The 18,111-nt window shown below is 42.9% G+C and overlaps 1 protein-coding gene across 1 annotated transcript; it reads right to left on the bottom strand.

Moving 5' to 3' along the window:
- Positions 1-3,771: 3,771 nt before the first annotated feature.
- AREG (amphiregulin) lies at positions 3,772-17,034 on the bottom strand. Its single transcript, XM_029599994.1, has 6 exons — positions 16,904-17,034; positions 15,687-15,917; positions 11,440-11,638; positions 8,345-8,503; positions 6,280-6,392; positions 3,772-5,035 (listed from the first exon to the last, which is right to left on the bottom strand). Exons 1-5 carry the CDS (start codon positions 16,944-16,946, stop codon positions 6,299-6,301), a joined length of 726 nt encoding a protein of 241 aa, XP_029455854.1. The 5' UTR covers positions 16,947-17,034; the 3' UTR covers positions 3,772-5,035; positions 6,280-6,298.
- Between the last annotated feature and the right edge of the window lie 1,077 nt (positions 17,035-18,111).

The raw sequence follows: 18,111 nt of genomic DNA on the forward strand, positions 1-18,111 counted from the left end.
TTTCCTAGTTCTCCCCATACATTCTCTTCTGTAAACAGAGTATCGTCTACTCCACCCCCACCCACAGTCTTGTTAACTAGCAATGGTCCTTCTCCAGGGTCTGTTTAGTGAACACTGAACTGAAGTATTTGATTAATATTTCCGATATTTTTTTGTCTCCTTGTCACCTTTCGATTTCTCAATATAGATTTGGACCTTTCTCTGCCCCAGATCCCAGCCCCACTAGGAACTCTCTCTCCAACCCTTGGGATTGTTTCCAAACACATTCTTAATACCAAGTAATGAGGATTATCTTTAAAAGAATGGGAAACCCTATAGCCCATTCCAGAGGGATTCCTGCCAATAAGGAAAAGGGGATCCTGAGAGTGTGAGGATAGTGCATGCAAAGTGGAAGACTCATATTCATCTCCTAGAAGAATATTTTATGTCAAATTTTCACTAAAGAAGCTGAGTATTAAGTAAACATTTATTTTTGGAATACCAACTGAGAATCTTGTGTGATTTGTTATAATCTATGATGATAAAATATATCTAAAGACTATATAGTGCATATCAACTCCTCCCCCCCCCCCCAAAGGCTTTTTAAAACAAACCCCAGGGTTTACATAAGAAGTATCAGCAGCCCCTAGTTTGATCCCACCCCCTCCCCCCATCAGCTGCGAGGACATGGGAGTGGAGCTACATCAAGATTAGAAACATCTAGAGACAGGACACAGAGGACAGACTGATATCAGTAGTTTGTCCTATCATCCTCTAAGAAATCAATAGATCATGCAGAGCAGCAGCCCTTTCAGATTTACAACCAAGTTGTCAATATGCTCCATATAGGAGGCATCAACACAAGTGTTCTGATAGGAATGGCAAAATCTAGGCAGGCCCTCTCTTTTTTGCCTTTTCCAGATCCTATGCCTCCTTGCCCCACAGCTCTGAAAAGTTTGCAGCAGGACTGGGAACTCCAGGGAGTCACCATGTTTACCTGGCTTTCCCTGGCAGCACCACAGAACCCATGGTTCAGTACTGCCAGTGTCTTCTTCCTCATGGCCTGCACTGCATTCCACAGCAGCTGGAAGCTCCTTATGGCTGTACTGTAGTCTCTCTCCCTGTCTTTGGCCTAAGTGGTTCCAACTACACAAGCAACACTAACACCAGCAATGCATAATGCACCGGCCTGCCCTGCCTATGCCTCTCTGACATGCTGCCACTTGCACTTGTGTCTTTAAGTATCTGAGCTGGTGGCGGAATGCACTCCCACCATTGCCACCGAAGGCTAGATCAAGCTCCTTCTGCCATTGTTGCCAGGAACCAGATGAAATACAACCAAGGGCCACATTTTGCCCTCAGGCAATAATATGGGGACATCATTAACCTCTCACGTGCATCAGTTGGATGCAGTGGCATGCAGTCAGGCCTGTTTAGGGATTCAGTGAATCCCCAAGAGACTCAATCCATAATGCAGAGTCTCCCAGAAGCACATTTTTCTATGGCTAAAACATAGACCCCAGCAGCCAGAACAGTTGGGTTGAGCCAGACCCATCATCACCAATCATGGTAAAGTTACCCCCCCTAGCTTGCACTTTCTCCTCCAGATGGCAGGGGAGTCAGTGAGCAGCACTTACATGCTGCTGCAGCAGCTTGCTCCTCCGCTGGTTTCCCTCTGTAGTCAGAAATGCTAGGGACCCCGTAGCCTCTTTTTTACAGCCCAAAGTTAGGGGAATAGGGCAACTCATCCCATAGGGGAGTAGCCTGACCTGGCTTGAGATCAGATACATCCCACAACCCAATGAAGTGGCCAAGAATTTTGCATTTTTTTCTGTAAATAAATCTTTTATATATTGCATATTTAATAGGTATTCTTACTTAATGCATGCCATGTGCTCTGAAATATTGTGTAATGCCCATTCTGACTCTGCCCTTATGATTATGAATTCCGTGATTATTGTAAACTAAGATCTAAATGCAATTGTAATTAACATTCAGGCTGATGCAATAAGGTGCACTCAGCGCAGCACACAGTTTAACCCTCACTTGTGCGCAAACTCTACAGCTGATGCAGCAAGGAATTCTGTGCACATTTTGCATTTAAGTTAGTGCCCTAGCATGAACATCCCATGCTAATGAGGGCATTAGCTAATAGCTATTGCCTCCCAATGCAGAAATGTGCGATAGCTAACCTGGTGTGTTCATAGCACTGGAAACTTAACTCCTAGTCCCAGGTGAAGTAACCTTTCCAGGGCTAATAATGTAAGTTTATGGATGGAAACTGGAGTTCCAGTGCTGGGATCTGTAATCGGTTTTTGATGCACAAAAAAAACATGGTTTATGTGCACAAAATGTTTTCCATGCATAAAATATATATGCAAAAAAATGCTTTTTTCTCTGAAAATGTGTTTTGTGTGCATAATTCATATTTTGTCATAAATCATAGAGATGCACATACAACCATTGAATGTCTGTATACACAAACTTAATTATATAGTATGCTGTGGTTGGGAAGATGTTTTATTGAGTCTGTGTGTTGGAGATATATTTTTGAGTATTGTATGTATTTATATGTATTTTATTGCTTGTGTTTTACTATTTTTGTACAACTAATTATGAATGTTTTCACTAGAAACCGTCTAAAAATGCTGATAGATCAGGATATAAAGTCTGCAAATAAATATTTTATGCACAAAACACATGGGTTTATGTGCATAAATCTTATTTTCCCCACACACAAAATGATCTATGCACACAAAAGGCAGAAACCAATTTGTGTGCACATAAGTCATACTATCTATGCCTAAATCAGGGTTAGCTGTGCATTAAGCCTTTTCTTTGCACAAATTTTCTGGTTTGTGTGGATTTTAACTCTTGCTGCATTAACATACCATTACCTTACTGCATCAGGAGTTACAAAAAAAAAAAAAAGTAGTAGCATGTGCATTAAAAAATTGTGAGCTGAATTTCAGTGCACAGTTTTAATGCTCAGCTTTTTGCAGTGGACCCTTGGTTTGTATTCTGCTTTGTAACCATTTGGTAGAAAGCAGAATATCATTTGTCTATAAATAAGAGGAGTGTGGTTACATGGTGACATAGCAGATATCAGGGGATAAGGACCATTTGGCTCACCTCATCTTCCCAGCTGCCCCTGCTATGCTGCTTTAGATTTAATCACCCTTCCCAATACCCTGTGAACCAAAGGATTATTCCCAGCTTTCAACTCTATAGACTAAACACCTGAGTGCATCAGAGTCCTTCCACCACTCCATAGTGGCAGTACATGAGCAGATGGGTCAAATGTGCAACAGAGGATTGTGTGGGCACAAGGCTGCTGCTTGCAAATCAGCTTTGTCATCTGCCCTTTTGATCCAGACTGCTCTGGGTGGTTGGGCATATGTATTATTCCTAAACCAATACCCAGCCTCCGCTTTTTCCCCCTTCCCACACCCTCTCCTGCTCTTACCACCCTCTATATCTCTGTCAAGCACACTTGGTTTCTATCACAGTTGCTATCACCTCTGCTGCTAGGCTCTTCAGCCATCCACCATCTTTTCAGCAAAGCAGCATTTCTTCATGTTTTCTCTCTGAACCTGCCTCCATCCAATTCCATGCGATGACCCTTAGTCCCCTGCTCTAATCACTAGGTTCCACTCCACTTTTTCAGGAAAAAGTTGAGCAAATATAGACCCACACCGAACTACCCAATCCTTGGTATCTTAAAATCTCAAAGAAAACACCAACTCTTGCTGTATTTTCATTAAAAAAATGTTTATCGATAACATCCTAAAATAAATATTGTAACAATTGCAAAATAAGAAAAATAAACTAGAACAAGTCAAATGTCATTAAATATTAAATAAAATAAATATTTACATTATAAAAATATTTTGTAGCAATTATAAATTAGCAAAAAATATGATCTTTAGAATCCATGTTCTTTAAAGGAACACTGTCAGGGCTGCCATAGCAAAACAGACATTTTTTACTATCATTTTAGTAATAGTTTTGAGCTTTGTACGTTATTGCTATGGAAAAAATTTGAAAATATTAGAAACTTGATGGCTCCCACTGTCAATAATTAGTTGAACTAAGGATCAGCCAGTCCTGTTGTTCCAATCTGCATGTCCTTGTAGCTATACAAGGGAGGAAGATAAGAGTAAAAGCTGTCAAACTGTGATCCAATCTTTTAGTTATGAGTGAAGCTACATATTTTTTGTGCATGTTGGTAGAACGTAGCAGACTGAGCAAGCAGTGGCAGAACAAGATTCCCTCCCAATGCCCTGCCAACATTACCTAAAGCCTACTTTGAGGAATAGGAGGGTAATTTGGTCTCCTTGCCTGTGCAATCTCCGGTACTGTGACGGTGACTTTGTGGTGTGGCCACTCATCAGGATTGGACTGAGGACCCAGCCTTATTTCAGACAGGCCATCAAACTGCTTCCCAACGGAAGTGACTTTCGGATTCAAAGCGATGAACTTAAAAGTGAAAGACCCTGTCACTTCGTGCCAGCTTCTTTGATCCATCCAGCCCTCCCTTAAATTTATTATTTATATTCCACTTTTCGGAACTTCAAAAGGGGGTTACATGCAGGTACTGTAGATATTTCCCTGTCCCCAGAGGGCTCACAATCTAAGTTTGCACCTGAGGCAACAGAGGGTAAAGTGACTTGCCCATTACATATTCTGGGCTAATTAAGTTACATTCCTCTCTGTTTTCAGAGAAAACCAAAAGAACTTTCTTTTGCTTCTGGTTGATCTTTTTCCTCTTTGGTGGAGCATCGGTGATCTGAAAATTGACACAACAGAATTGGCCCATCCTGCCCAACTAACTTCTGATAAGCCACTGCCAAGTCTTGGGTCCCCCTTCAGTTTGTGTCTGCTGCAGCAGCATCACCACTGCAGAAAACAGAGGCCAGGGATTCCCACTGTGGCACCCCTGACAGTGTCTCCCTGTTAGTAACCAGATCCTATCTTCAAGTAGATGTGTTCTGATGAGAAGGCCCATCTTCCTCATTATCACCCCGGCAGTGAAATTCTCCATCAGCTGAACATTCTGTAAGGGGAAAAAAAATGATTAAGGCTAAGGATATTTTTAGAAATGATAAATAAACTTGAGCACAACTTTTTGAATTAGACTAGCAACAATCATCATGTGAGCATGAGGTATATATGTGCGTAAGGCATGAGGTAAAGCCTAGTGCCGTGCGCCCACACAGAAAGTGCTACTGTGTCTCGGACTGCTTTAGAAATAAGAAGTAGCTGCAATCTGTTTAATTGTACACCTATAAGGGGCTTCCTATGCTCATAGCGGTTTTACTGTGTGGGGAAAGGAAGAATCAGAAAGGTTAATCTTATATAAGCAGAATATAAAACCCTTTAAATAAATATGGGATCAGAGGTTTTCGATGACTGGGCAGTAAGTGGCATTTTACCAACCGGTTATGGGATCTCCTTTGCTCAATTAGGGAAGTGCCCATTTATAAAGGGCCATAACAGCTCTCTAAGTCAAGGAAACATAGCAGTTTAAAAAAAAACAACAAATGGCCCTTGCTATTAAATTAAACTTGTAAGACTGTTATTGAATAGTGGAAAAACAAAAAAAATCGTACACAGGTGATAAGGTTCCCTTCTCAGACTGCAGCCTGGCCCCTTTCAACGAGTATAACTTACTCAGATTCTCTAGGCTTGAGGAAATTTTTTCTTAAAAATGAGTAATGCAGTAAGCTCCTGTGCAGTGAACTTACATTGCAAACACATGAAATCTGCTTCGTCAAGGCTCCCCCACCAAATTTTATGCAAGTGGGGGAAAACCTTGAATAAATCAAGCCCCTTTGTGCATCCGACTTTTAACACATACTCCAGAGGAGAATGAGCCGATATCACAGCGGAGTTTCACTGATGGATCAGCTCACAACAACATGAGAACCAAATAAAAGTAAGTTTAAAATGTCAATGAAAGTCTCTTCATCTATAAAGGAGGCTGAGGACCATGTTTAGGAAAGCTGGATTCAAGATTGTGGAGGACCTGAATATCAGATGAAGAACATGGAACACGCACGTGCCAAACCCTTCACTTTGCCCTTTAAGACCTTGATTAGGAATCCAAGGACCTCACGGAAAGAGTAAAAATGCAAAACCCGATGCCTCTTAGTCCAAAAACTCGGCCTTCCCATTCTGTGGGCTTAAGAAATACAAGCATGATCCCATGACCAAAACTATATTACACATGCAAACACACACACACACAAAAAAAAACAAAAAACGCAATAATTCTTACACTTCAAGGCAAATACGCACCTGCAGTTTTATCCCTTTGTCACACATCCAGGTCTCCACTTCCATTTTCTTGACCGAGTCTCTTTTTTTCCTCAACTTCTCCTTCATATCCTCTGGAATACTTTTTATGAGTGCTGTAGGATAGCAAAATAATTCCATTTAAATTAGTGTAGTCCATTTAGTTATTTTAAAAAACTCTAGCCTTCACGCCAATCTATTCTTTCTAAAGCTTAAATTTTATAAGTACCACATATGTATCATATTCACAAGTATATGACTAAATGTGAATAAAACTTTAGCAATGACAAATTTAGCTTACTAAGACATAAAATTTGGTTTATCTATCTATATATAGATATATCTGTATATGCACTATAATACATCCATGCACCAAATTTAATAAAACATGTTGAACCATAAAAAATGGTAGCATTCTTAAAAACATAAGGTTATAAGTTATTGGACTACTGTGAACTATAAAAACAAATATCAATGCTGTCAGGGTGATTTTAAAATATGTATTATTTGACCTGACAGAATCGTATCATATGGGCCTAATCCCATCATTGGGCAATGCATGCCTTGCCAAGATCTACTATAATGTTAATTTGTCATATTATTCCTCTTTTCAGTGTAGCATGTACATTAAGAAAAAAAAAAGCTGCTAAATATTGCATATTAAAATACTAGTGCCATTGTCTCAAGAAAAGAGATTTGTGGACACTCCTCTCCTCAAACTCTATGTAGCAACATAAAGAGGTCTTGAGTACAGATCTGGACAAACTACAGAGAAGGGTGACCAAAATGATAAAGGGGATGGAACAGCTCCCCTATGAGGAAAGACTAAAGTGGTTAGGACTTTTCACCTTGGAGAAGAGAAGGCTGAGGGAGGATATGACTGAGGTCTACAAAATCATGAAAGGACTTGAACAGGTAAATGTGAATTGGTTATTTACACTTAGGGATAATACATGAATTAGCAAGTAGCTCATTTAAAACAAATCAGAGAAAATTCTTTCACTCATCACATAGTTAAGCTCTGCAAATCACTGCCAGAGGATGTGGTTAGAGCAGTTAGTGTAGCTGGGTTTAAAAAAGGTTTGGATAACTTCCTAGAGCAAAAGTCCATAAACTGCTATTAATCAATAAGGATTAGTAGTTTGGGATCTATTCATTTAAGGCTGAATTTTAAAAGGGCAGCATGCACCGAAACGGGCAGATACACGCATGGATGGGAAGCGCGTGCCATTTGGATTTTAAAACGCTCACAGCCACGTGCGTATCTGCCCATATGCACACAATAAAGGCTTTCAGAAAAAGGGGCGGGCCAAGTTGGAGTCTGGGCGGGCCGGGACAGCGCCATTAGGCACTGTCTCGCTGAAGCACAAGCTGGCAACCAACTGGCCTGCAGAAGCTGCTGCTGCTCCAGAGATGGAGTAAGTGCAAAAGCAAAAAAAAAGAAGGGTAGTTAGTGGATTCTAGGGGTCGGGGCAGATAGGGTAAAAGGGAGTCAGCTTAGGTAGGGGGTTTAGAAAGTTCCCCCCCAGTCCGCTCCTTTACTGGGAGGGAACAGAAACAGAGAGGGAACTGGGGAAAAGGCCTATTGCGTCGCCGCACACAGGTTGTGAATTCCTCCCCCCTTTACACACGCGATTCGGCACTCGCATGCAGGGGTAGCGTATTTTATAACATGCGCACCTGAGGTTTGAAAGTTACCGTCTTAATGTTTGGGTACTTGCAACTTGGTTGGCCACTGTTGGAGACAGGATGCTGGGCTTGATAGACCCTTGGTCTGACCCAGCATGGCATGTTCTTATGTTCTTCTTATGGTATATGCATAGCATATACCCTCTACAAAGCCGATAAGATTCAAGGCTCATATTGTACATACACAATGCACTATTACTAAAGATCCTGTTTTCAAATCTTTTTTTTGTTGTTGTTGTGCAGGCAAAGAATGAAAAAGTATCCCTCTTTTAAAAGCAAGGCCCAGCATTCCAGCTTCCTGGGGGGGTGGGGGTTTGTTTGTTTTGGGGGGGTTTTTTGTTTGTTTTTTGTTTTGCAATATGGTAAATGCCAGACTTACTGGATTACAATAATGATGATGATCGCAATGAAGCTGATGGCTGACAACAGAACAGCCACCACCACTAGCGCCGTCATCGAGGTGTCACTCAAGTCCCCCTTTGTCTGAGTCTTCATCGACATCTCGCTGCAACGCTCCCCAAAATAATGCAGCTGGCATCTGCGAGGTGAAAAAAAAACCAAAACTGTGGTAATGTCTTAACTTAACTGGAGCAAGTGCTGAAGGCATTGCACTGTCAAGAGATAGACATCCCATACACACACACACAGATCCCACATTTTCTTGTGTTCATTAGGTGTGGTTAGAAACATGAAAAGTTTGCTTTGTGCTAACATTTTCTTGGGAATTAGAATGCTGTGTATTTCTGTTCAAGTACAGTGTATACTTTACCGTACACATCTCAATATGTTACTGGTATGAAAAAGAGTTTCATTAATTACAACCATCCTTCTAGCACGAGACTTCTCAGTGGTTAAAACCCTCCTGAGTTTACTGGCCTCATCACACCCCAGACTAATACATGCCTTTAGGGATGTGAATCGTTTTTTGACAATTTAAAATATCGTCCGATATATTTTAAATCGTCAGAAATCGTTAGGGCCACGATACAATACCAATTCCCCCGATTTATCGTCAAAAAATCGTAAATCGGGGGAAGGGGGAGGGCAGGAAAACCGGCACACTAAAACCCCCTAAAACGCACCCCCGACCCTTTAAATTAAATCCCCCACCCTCCCGAACCCCCCCCCCCCAAATGCCTTAAATTACCCTGGGGTCCAGCGGCGGTCCATAGCTAAATCGGGGGAAGGGGGAGGGCAGGAAAACCGGCACACTAAATCCCCCTAAAACCCACCCCCGACCCTTTAAATGAAATCGGGGGAAGGGGGAGGGCAGGAAAACCGGCACACTAAATCCCCCTAAAACCCACCCCGACCCTTTAAATTAAATCCCCCCAAATGCCTTAAAGTACCCTGGGGTCCAACGGTGGTCCGAAACGGGCTCCTGCTGTTGAAGCGTGTTGTCTTCAGCCGGCGCCATTTTGCTAAATGGCCGCCGCAAAATGGCGGTGGCCATAGACCAACACGATTCGACCGCAGGAGGTCGCTTCCGGACCCCCGCTGGACTTTTGGCAAGTCTTGTGGGGGTCAGGAGGCCCCCCCAAGCTGGCCAAAAGTCTCTGGGGGTCCAGCGGGCGTCCGGGAGCGATCTCCTGCCGCGAATCGTTTTCCGTATGGATAATGGCGCCGGCAGGAGATCAACTGCAGGAGGTCGTTCAGCGGAGGTCCGGAACCCTCGCTGAACGACCTCCTGCCGGCGCCATTATCCGTACGGAAAATGATTCGCGGCAGGAGATCGCTCCCGGACGCCCGCTGGACCCCCAGAGACTTTTGGCCAGCTTGGGGGGGCCTCCTGACCCCCACAAGACTTGCCAAAAGTCCAGCGGGGGTCCGGAAGCGACCTCCTGCGGTCGAATCGTGTTGGTCTATGGCCGCCGCCATTTTGCGGCGGCCATTTTGCAAAATGGCGCCGGCTGAAGACAACACGCTTCAACAGCAGGAGCCCGTTTCGGACCGCCGCTGGACCCCAGGGTACTTTAAGGCATTTGGGGGGGGTTCGGGAGGGGGGGATTTAATTTAAAGGGTCGGGGGTGGGTTTTAGGGGGATTTAGTGTGCCGGTTTTCCTGCCCTCCCCCTTCCCCCGATTTAGCTATGGACCGCCGCTGGATCCCAGGGTAATTTAAGGCATTTGGGGGTGGGGGATTTAATTTAAAGGGTCGGGGGTGGGTTTTAGTGTGCCGGTTCACAATTTTAACGATTTTCACGATATTCTAAACACCCAAACGGCAACGATACGATTCCCTCCCCCTCCCAGCCGAAATCGATCGTTAAGACGATCGAGGACACGATTCACATCTCTACTTTCTATTCTCTGCTCTGTTAACTAATAACCAGCGGCCAGTTCTGTGGGGGTCATTGTGCAGCTTAGCAATTAACTCCAGGATGGAAAGGTTTGCAATTTTAAATGTAATGCATAATGTTTCATTAACTCCAGCCCGGTCACTTCATTCCTGCAACTGAAAATTATCTAAACACACATGCATGTCCTCTTTCAGTGTAATGTCCTCGTTCTTCAGCCTTCACAAGGCTGTGCACCCAGAGCTCAGGAGAAGCAGCGCTGCCAGTTCAGGGTTCTACTTGGTAAATGGGAAGGGAGGTGAAAAGCTGGTACGAATCAAGCATTTATTTTCCATAGAAAAGGAAATTCATGCTCGACGGGGTCATGACCTGATGCTGCAGAGGGGAAGGTTCAAAGGATGCATGAGTGAATACTGCTGTACTGAGAGCGTGGTAACATGCCCGGTGCAGCCTACCAGCTAGAGGCGGTAGAAACCAGTACTGTGACAGAATTTCAGCATGTTTGGGACAGATGTAGAGCACAGTGTAGGGACAAGATTAAAAAGCTGCAGTATTGCAAACAACCCACCCGTCATTACCTCAAGTGTAGAGTACAGGTGATAGGGGAAAAAGCACAGCACAGATAAAGGGAACACAAGCTAATGAGTACAGGCCATGGGGTAGCCCGGGGGAAACCGGCTGGCCACAGCTCCCCAGAAACCAAATGGGTCAATACCGGCAGGCTGGTGGTGGCCAATTATTGTCCAGCATGGCCATAGGAACCTAGGTGGCCAGATGTTCAGGCAATAGTCTCAGTAGCTTTGGTAGCTGACTAGAGCGTTACAAAGCTTGGCAGTAAGGCACGGGAGGTGGGAGGCCCTGGGTGGTAAATTAAGTATGGAGGCTTGTAAGCTCATCCACCTGGCATGGGAAGACAAGATGAACTGACTTTGATCAGGAGTGATATCCCACAAGCAGTCAAGCTTTTACAGCTGGCCCACGAGGATGAATCCTTTATCAGTGTAGAGCAAAATGACTGTACAACTGGGGTGCGCCAATTGGTGTCCGTCCGACAACTACCATGTTAATAAAAAGGGCATCTTGTTGCTGTCTCTACAGAAGACTCTCTCTTTTAAGTTGCTCCTTCAAATACTGATGACATCAGAGCTCAGAAAAGTTGTATTTGCATCCGAACTTACATGCATGCCACCTTTTGGAGGTCTTCCAAATATCTGCATTCGCCGTGAAAACAGAAGCCCTTGTGTGTAGTTTCACATGGATTCTCCTTCTTCTTGTTTTTCTTGTTCCCCTTTCCTTTTCCTGCCCGGTTCTTCTTTTTCTCGGTATTTTTCTTTTCGCCGTCTTTCTCGGTGTTTTTGGGTTTTACCACAGGTTCAACTGAAAAAGCAAAAAAGAAATAAAAGAAAGTGAATCCCACTTGCAAAAGACAGTCTGTCCAGAAACTGTAAGAGAGGCCCAAGCAGCGTTACCAATAATTTTCCAAAAAGGGATAATATGCCAGTGCTGTAATCTGCAGGTATCCTACATTTTCAACATGACTGCACTGCGAATTCCTTCCCTTCTCCTGCTAGAGGGGGAATGAGTTGGGAATTAGGATGCATGGGGGGGGGGGGGGTACAAATGCACAGGACCAACAGATTCACAGGAGGGAAGCCACCATGATTTCATCAAAGAAAGAACCAAGAGTATGCCATTCCATGAAACGTGTCTATACGGTATCTTTATACGATACTATACTCTTAGGCCTACCAGGTCAAGGATTTATGACTTGAGGTTGGACATTAACAGGATCGGCCATCACCTTTTAATCTGGCAGTTTCTTCCTGCTCTTTTTAGGCCTCCAGCTCAATTGGAGTGGGATCCTGCCACCGAGCTTTCCCATGAATGTAAATTTAACTGGGATGGGTTAGATCATCAGCCCATTATTGCCATGCAGCACGGGGCAAATTCTACTCACAGAGCATTGTAGATGTTTGGCTGCTAAACAGGAGGACAGTTGTGCTAATATGTGACTATTTACAAAGCAGTCGTAAATGACAACCAATCAACATGAGACACTGGACCAGACAAGTTTTTTAGTGCAATTTATGAACTGAACACGGTTTTGATCACTGTGTGACCTTGAGCAAGGCACTTAACCTCCCTGTGTTTCAATTTACATTACAGTCGTGTGTGTAATCCTACGCAGCAAGGCACATGCTAGCGGAACAAAATAAATGATAGTATCCCACTATTTTTCTGTAATTGCTCTGCATTAACCACTGACAAAAAGGATCAGCTGACAAGTCTCTGACTACTCTGTAAAAACTATGGATTATTTTTAACAAAATTTCCAAATTCCCCATTTTTAAGAGTGACTAAACAAAACAGGGCTCAATAAAGTGCAAGTACCTCTGAAGTGAAAGATCTGGTCAGAGGTCGCATAATGCAAATAGATATTTTATTTTCTTATTCTCAGCAATTAGCCTCAATTTGCATTCTTCATAGGGATGAATGAAAAACATCAGGTTAGGAATTGACTGCCTAATTACAGGAAACCAATATTTGTAATCAAACAATATACATCTATCCTGGGGAGCAAGTGGGATAGAGATATTACATAAGCCTTTGGGGGTTTTTTTGTTAATGTAAATGTAAAATCAACAGAATTATGACAAATTATCAAACCGATAGAGAATGCAAACGGGACTGAGGTCATTAACAGATGTTTACTCAGCATGTGGAAGTGCTGCAATAAACCGCAATCCGCAAGGACATTAAGCATATTAGCTTTCCAGGTGGGAACAAATAGCCTATGATAAAGACATTTCCACATTTTACAGTCTGGTGTATCTCGGTGAAGTTTAAACTCATACCCTTGTTGACTGCCAATGATTAGTGCTGAGAATGTGTCACCCTCCTAAACATCCAGAGCGCTAAAGAGTGGCTGATTCAGTCACTTAGTCATCACCATGGAGCCAAGAGCCAAACAGAATAAGCCTGGGGGCAAGGATCTGACTGCCACATTCCTGTGCCTGAACGCTATTAAAGCAAGCTAATCAGAGAAAGTAATGCACCTTCAAAAGGCAAGGGATCCAACTGTCCATTCACCATGATTGTTAGACTTGGGGAAAGCCACTGTTATCCCTGGGATAAGTAGCAAGGAATCTATCGACCTTTTGGGATCCTGCCAGGTATTTGTGACTTGGGCTGGCCACTGTTAGGAAACAGGATACTGGGTTTGATGGATCTTTGGTCTGACCCAGTATGGCATATGTTAAAACCAACAAAATCATTGATTTAAATACACTTAGGACATTTGTAGTATGTTACATTATATGTTCTTTCCTGTGAAACTTTCATTTTTCACCTTTATAACATACTGTGTCTATATTTTTTCTTTCAGCCTATCAATACAATAATTTAAAAAATGCTGGACAAAATGATCAGTAAAATAAGATGTTTATAAAAGTCCATAAATTAGATATGTGGCTTACAGGTGGGTCAAAGAACTGTAAAATATGGAGAGGATTGCACCACTTCATTCACTGTGCACCAGGCCTCGCGGGAGAGCCAGCAAGCGCCCGCTCTCCTGACGTGCGTCCAGGCCACTCTCCTGGGCCCGCGATTCACTAAGCAAAAGTATGCAAATTAGAGCCCGCGGTAATAAGGAGGCAGCAGCTGTCAGCGGGTTTGACAGCTGACGCTTAATTTTACTGGCATCGGTTGTCGAACCCGCTGACAGCCATGGGTTCAGAAAACGAATGCCAGCAAAATTGAGCATCCGTTTTCCAACCCTTGGGTAGATTTTTTTTTTCTTTGGGGAGGGCCTCCAACTTAATATCGCTATGATATTAAGTCGGAGGGTGTACAGAAAAGCAGTTTTTTCTGCTTTTCTGTACACTTTCCCGGTACCGGCAGGAGTTAATTTCTGAGAGTAAAATGTGCGGCTTGGCTGCACATTTTACTTTCTGGATCGCACGGGACTAATAACTAATAGGCTCATCAACATGCATTGGCTCGTTTGTCAGTGTATTTTCAGCACCTAAAGAGAGATAACACTACAAGATGGGAGTTCACAAGGACTTGAATTCCACTGTGTGCTCATAAATAAAATTTCTTTGCCCTACGTACAATCAGTAGTCTCTGTGCAATGACAGCAAGGTGTAAATTGTCCTCAAAACATCTCATAAGCAGAGCTGAGATTCTTTGCCCCATCTGTTTTTGGTACATCCGACAAGTGGACCACTGAAGTACTTGTAGCATTAGAACTTGAGTGACCACCAGTCAATATTTTGCCAGCTATCATATAGCAAAAAAACTAGTCGGTGTCATTTTTTTTTAAACTGTGCAAATCCTAGTGTGAAGAGCAGGTTGATTAAACTAAAGGGAATGTGTGTATCCTGGGCAAGCAGCAAGTGGAAAGAAGCGGAACCAGATGATTCCCTGAAAATTTGTGAAAAGCCATTACACAAAGTATACTTTGATTTTTTAGTCATTGTTCCTTAAAAATGGAGGGAAAAAAGGGCTCCTTGGTGGCAGCTAAGAATCCTAGTCAGCAGGTCCTCTAGCCGCTAAATTCTTGAGTTGCATAAATGGCCAGTGCATCTGCAGCTAGTCATGCCACATTTTTCTCATGTTGCAGAAAAAGTTAGATATGTCTCTGTCCCAGGGAGATTTTAATCCTGTTCATTATTCTTTGCACACAAACCAATTTCACCAAACTGTGGCATAAATCTTTACCAAAATGAACCCCTCAAGTAGTCATCAACAAGGTATATATCTACCATCAACATAATTTGTGTAAAGGCAACACAAAATAATATAATAAGAACATGCCATACTGGGTCAGACCAAGGGACCATCAAGCCCAGCATCCTGTTTCCAACAGTGGCCAATCCAGGCCATAAGAACCTGGCAAGTACCCAAAAACTAAGTCTATCCCATGTTACCATTGCTAATGGCAGTGGCTATTCTCTAAGTGAACTTAATAGCAAGAACTTATCCAATCCTTATCCAATCCTTTTTTAAACACAGCTACACTAACTGCACTAACCACATCCTCTGGCAACAAATTCCAGAGCTTAATTGTGCGTTAAGTAAAAAAGAACTTTCTCCGATTCGTTTTAAATGTGCCGCATGCTAACTTCATGCAGTGCCCCCTAGTCTTTCTATTATCCAAAAGAGTAAATAACCGATTCACATCTACCCATTCTAGACCTCTCATGATTTTAAACATCTCTATCATATCCCCCCTCAGCCGTCTCTTCTCCAAGCTGAAAAGTCCTAACCTCTTTAGTCTTTCCTCATAGGGGAGCTGTTCCATTCCCCTTATCATTTTGGTAGCCCTTATACAATTCATAACATGTAATACTAATATAAAATAATTTAGAATGCAGTTTCTTATTTTGTTACTAAAGACTATTTTCTCCTTGGTGTTTCTTACCTCGAAAGAGATCTTCTTCAGTCAACCCTGATACGGGTAATTCATCCTCTGTCTCTTCTTCAGTGAACCCTGATACAGGTAATTCATCCTCGTTCTCTTCATCCTCACTCTCCTCATCTTCCCTTGTTACTGTCACCTCTGTCCCCTGGAGACTGTGGTCCTCAGAGAGCGACACATTTCTTTCACTTGCTGTCACACCGACTGCAGACCCAAAAACTCTCCGATGGGACCCTACAAATTAAAAAAAAATATATGTTTTAGAATACATATTACTTACACACTCAGGCTAAGATGGCAACCCAATATTGATTATTTATCTGATATTTTATTCAGCTGCTGACTAACAATAGTACTGGAAAAAAAACACACACAAGAAAAATTGAATTTTCTTTTAGACAAAAATGCATATAAAAGTAAACCGACATTCTCACAGAATGTTTTCATTACCTATCATAATTTCATTCCAGTTAAAAGTGACTTAAGCAGTAAACACAGTGGGTCATATCACTAGCAAATATTTTCAAATCAATACAACAAAAAGACAGCATGAAAGTTGATGGTTCTGGTGAGGTGATGTCATTTGGACATTACACTGACAGTGGTGTGGGGAAGGGGAGGGAATCCATGCAGGCCTAAGTGAGATAGCAAACATTCTATATAATCTTTTAAGACCTCATACAGGAATTTAAAAAAATGAACTTGATTTTGGAAATGCATCAGTCCAAGCCACCAGTTGCTTTCAGTGCTTCATCCAACTTGCAATAAGCAAAGAAATATTGGCCTGCAAACAAATCAGTGGACTAACAGTTTAATTAAATACAAATCAATTCAAGCAAAAACTGAATGTATTTATGGGGCAGTCGTTCCATTGACTAAAAGTAACAACAAAAACCTACAATGCCAAGTTACTGTCCTACTGGACAGCGACACTACAGGCTGACCGTGTGGTACAGGAAATGGTCTATTCCTTTCTAATGCTGTTCCTCTTCAGGCATCCCTGAGAGGCTGCTTGTCATTTTCCTAACAGAGAAAAAGCTCTGGATACCAGACAAGTCGTTTCCTTAAAGGAGTGGAGACTTTTGCTTTCTCCGCCAGAGCAAAAATTATACAGAGATGGAGGATGGGCTGCAGACGGCATCAAGGGGCACTGCGGGCTACTGAAGAGCCCCGGCATGCACATGCACAGAGAAAGACGGCGAGGGAAGGCTCTCGTTTACCTAGGAAGGCGAGCAGTAGCAGCAGCAACAGCCTGGGCTCCATCGGTATCGGCGGCGGATCGGTGCAAGGAAGCAGAGCTCTCAGCCTATCCGCACGCAGGCTCTGCTCTGCTCTGGCGCTGCCAGCAGGCAGCCGCTGCCTTATATTCCCGCTGGCCGGCCGGCAGGCAGGGGGCGGAGCCAGAGCCCCTGCGCCCGCCCCCAGGGAGGTGGGGAGCCGCACCTGAGGGAGGAGGAGTCCCGGAACCTTGATCCCCCAGGTCAGAAATCCTTGTGGGGATTATTGTTGCTTGGTTTTACGGTTGCTTTTTTTTTTTTTTTTTAAGGGGATCGTATTAGGGAAAGGGTTTCTTTCTCGTCTGCCTCCGGCAAAATGAATAACTAAGCAGAATCGGAAGTTGTGCTTTAGCTGTGTTATTCAGCCCTTTCTCTCTGCACCGTGAATGGCTCCAAGCAATAAAACGTCAGAAGGAAACAGCAGCTAGGGTCAGACCCTGGGAGTAAAATCCCGCAGAATCCTCCCCCATTGATGCTGCAACGGAAATATTCGGGGAAAAATCAATGAATTTCCTACTTTAAAACGGCCTGTAAAATAAATAAAGTTTACAGGCTTTCCTTGTAATTTTGCAGCCCGACAAAATCTGCAATCAAAGAGTTTTCTACCTTTCTCCTGCTGCTGTTCCATATGAAAAACTGACACAGGACTACAGAAGAGTGTGCTTTTTTTTATTTAATTATGTTGTTATAAGTCGCATTAGTCCATGGTTCAGAGCGAGATACAATATATTACATTCATAAAATCAATTCATAAAAACAGATGAGCTACCTCCAAAACTAGCCACCCACAATATACATTAAAAACAACTATCGCGTTTCCCTAGCTGCCAGCATCGCTCATCATTAACATTCAGCATGGCAGTCAGCGAAGTAGACACATCAAATAATTTTCTGAAGGTTTTCAATTGGTTCTTGGAAGTCTATGTCAATAAAGTAAGGTGTAACTTCAGGCAGAGAATTCCAAAATCTAGGCCGGCCCCAGAACCGAAAAAGCTTCTTCTTTCCCCTAGTTTCTGAAAGGCGAGTAAGACGAGGTGGGCAGACATTAGTACCCATGGAGGATTATATATAAATAGGTAATATTGCACAAATCAAGGGAAAGGTTGCACTGCCCGAGAGTTTGTGAATCAGCGTGGCTACTTTGTATTAAA

Source organism: Rhinatrema bivittatum, chromosome 1 (genome assembly GCF_901001135.1).
Source record: "Rhinatrema bivittatum chromosome 1, aRhiBiv1.1, whole genome shotgun sequence".
NCBI classification, from domain to species: domain Eukaryota; kingdom Metazoa; phylum Chordata; class Amphibia; order Gymnophiona; family Rhinatrematidae; genus Rhinatrema; species Rhinatrema bivittatum.

Bases quoted from the DNA above. Each gene is read 5' to 3' on its own strand.
- AREG (XM_029599994.1), bottom strand. From the start codon at position 16,946: ATGGAGCCCAGGCTGTTGCTGCTGCTACTGCTCGCCTTCCTAG. The intron at 15,918-16,903 runs GTAAACGAGAGC...TTTAATTTGTAG, and splicing joins GCTACTGCTCGCCTTCCTAG to GGTCCCATCGGAGAGTTTTT. The intron at 6,393-8,344 runs GTAAGTCTGGCA...GCTATCCTACAG, and splicing joins ATCATCATTATTGTAATCCA to CACTCATAAAAAGTATTCCA.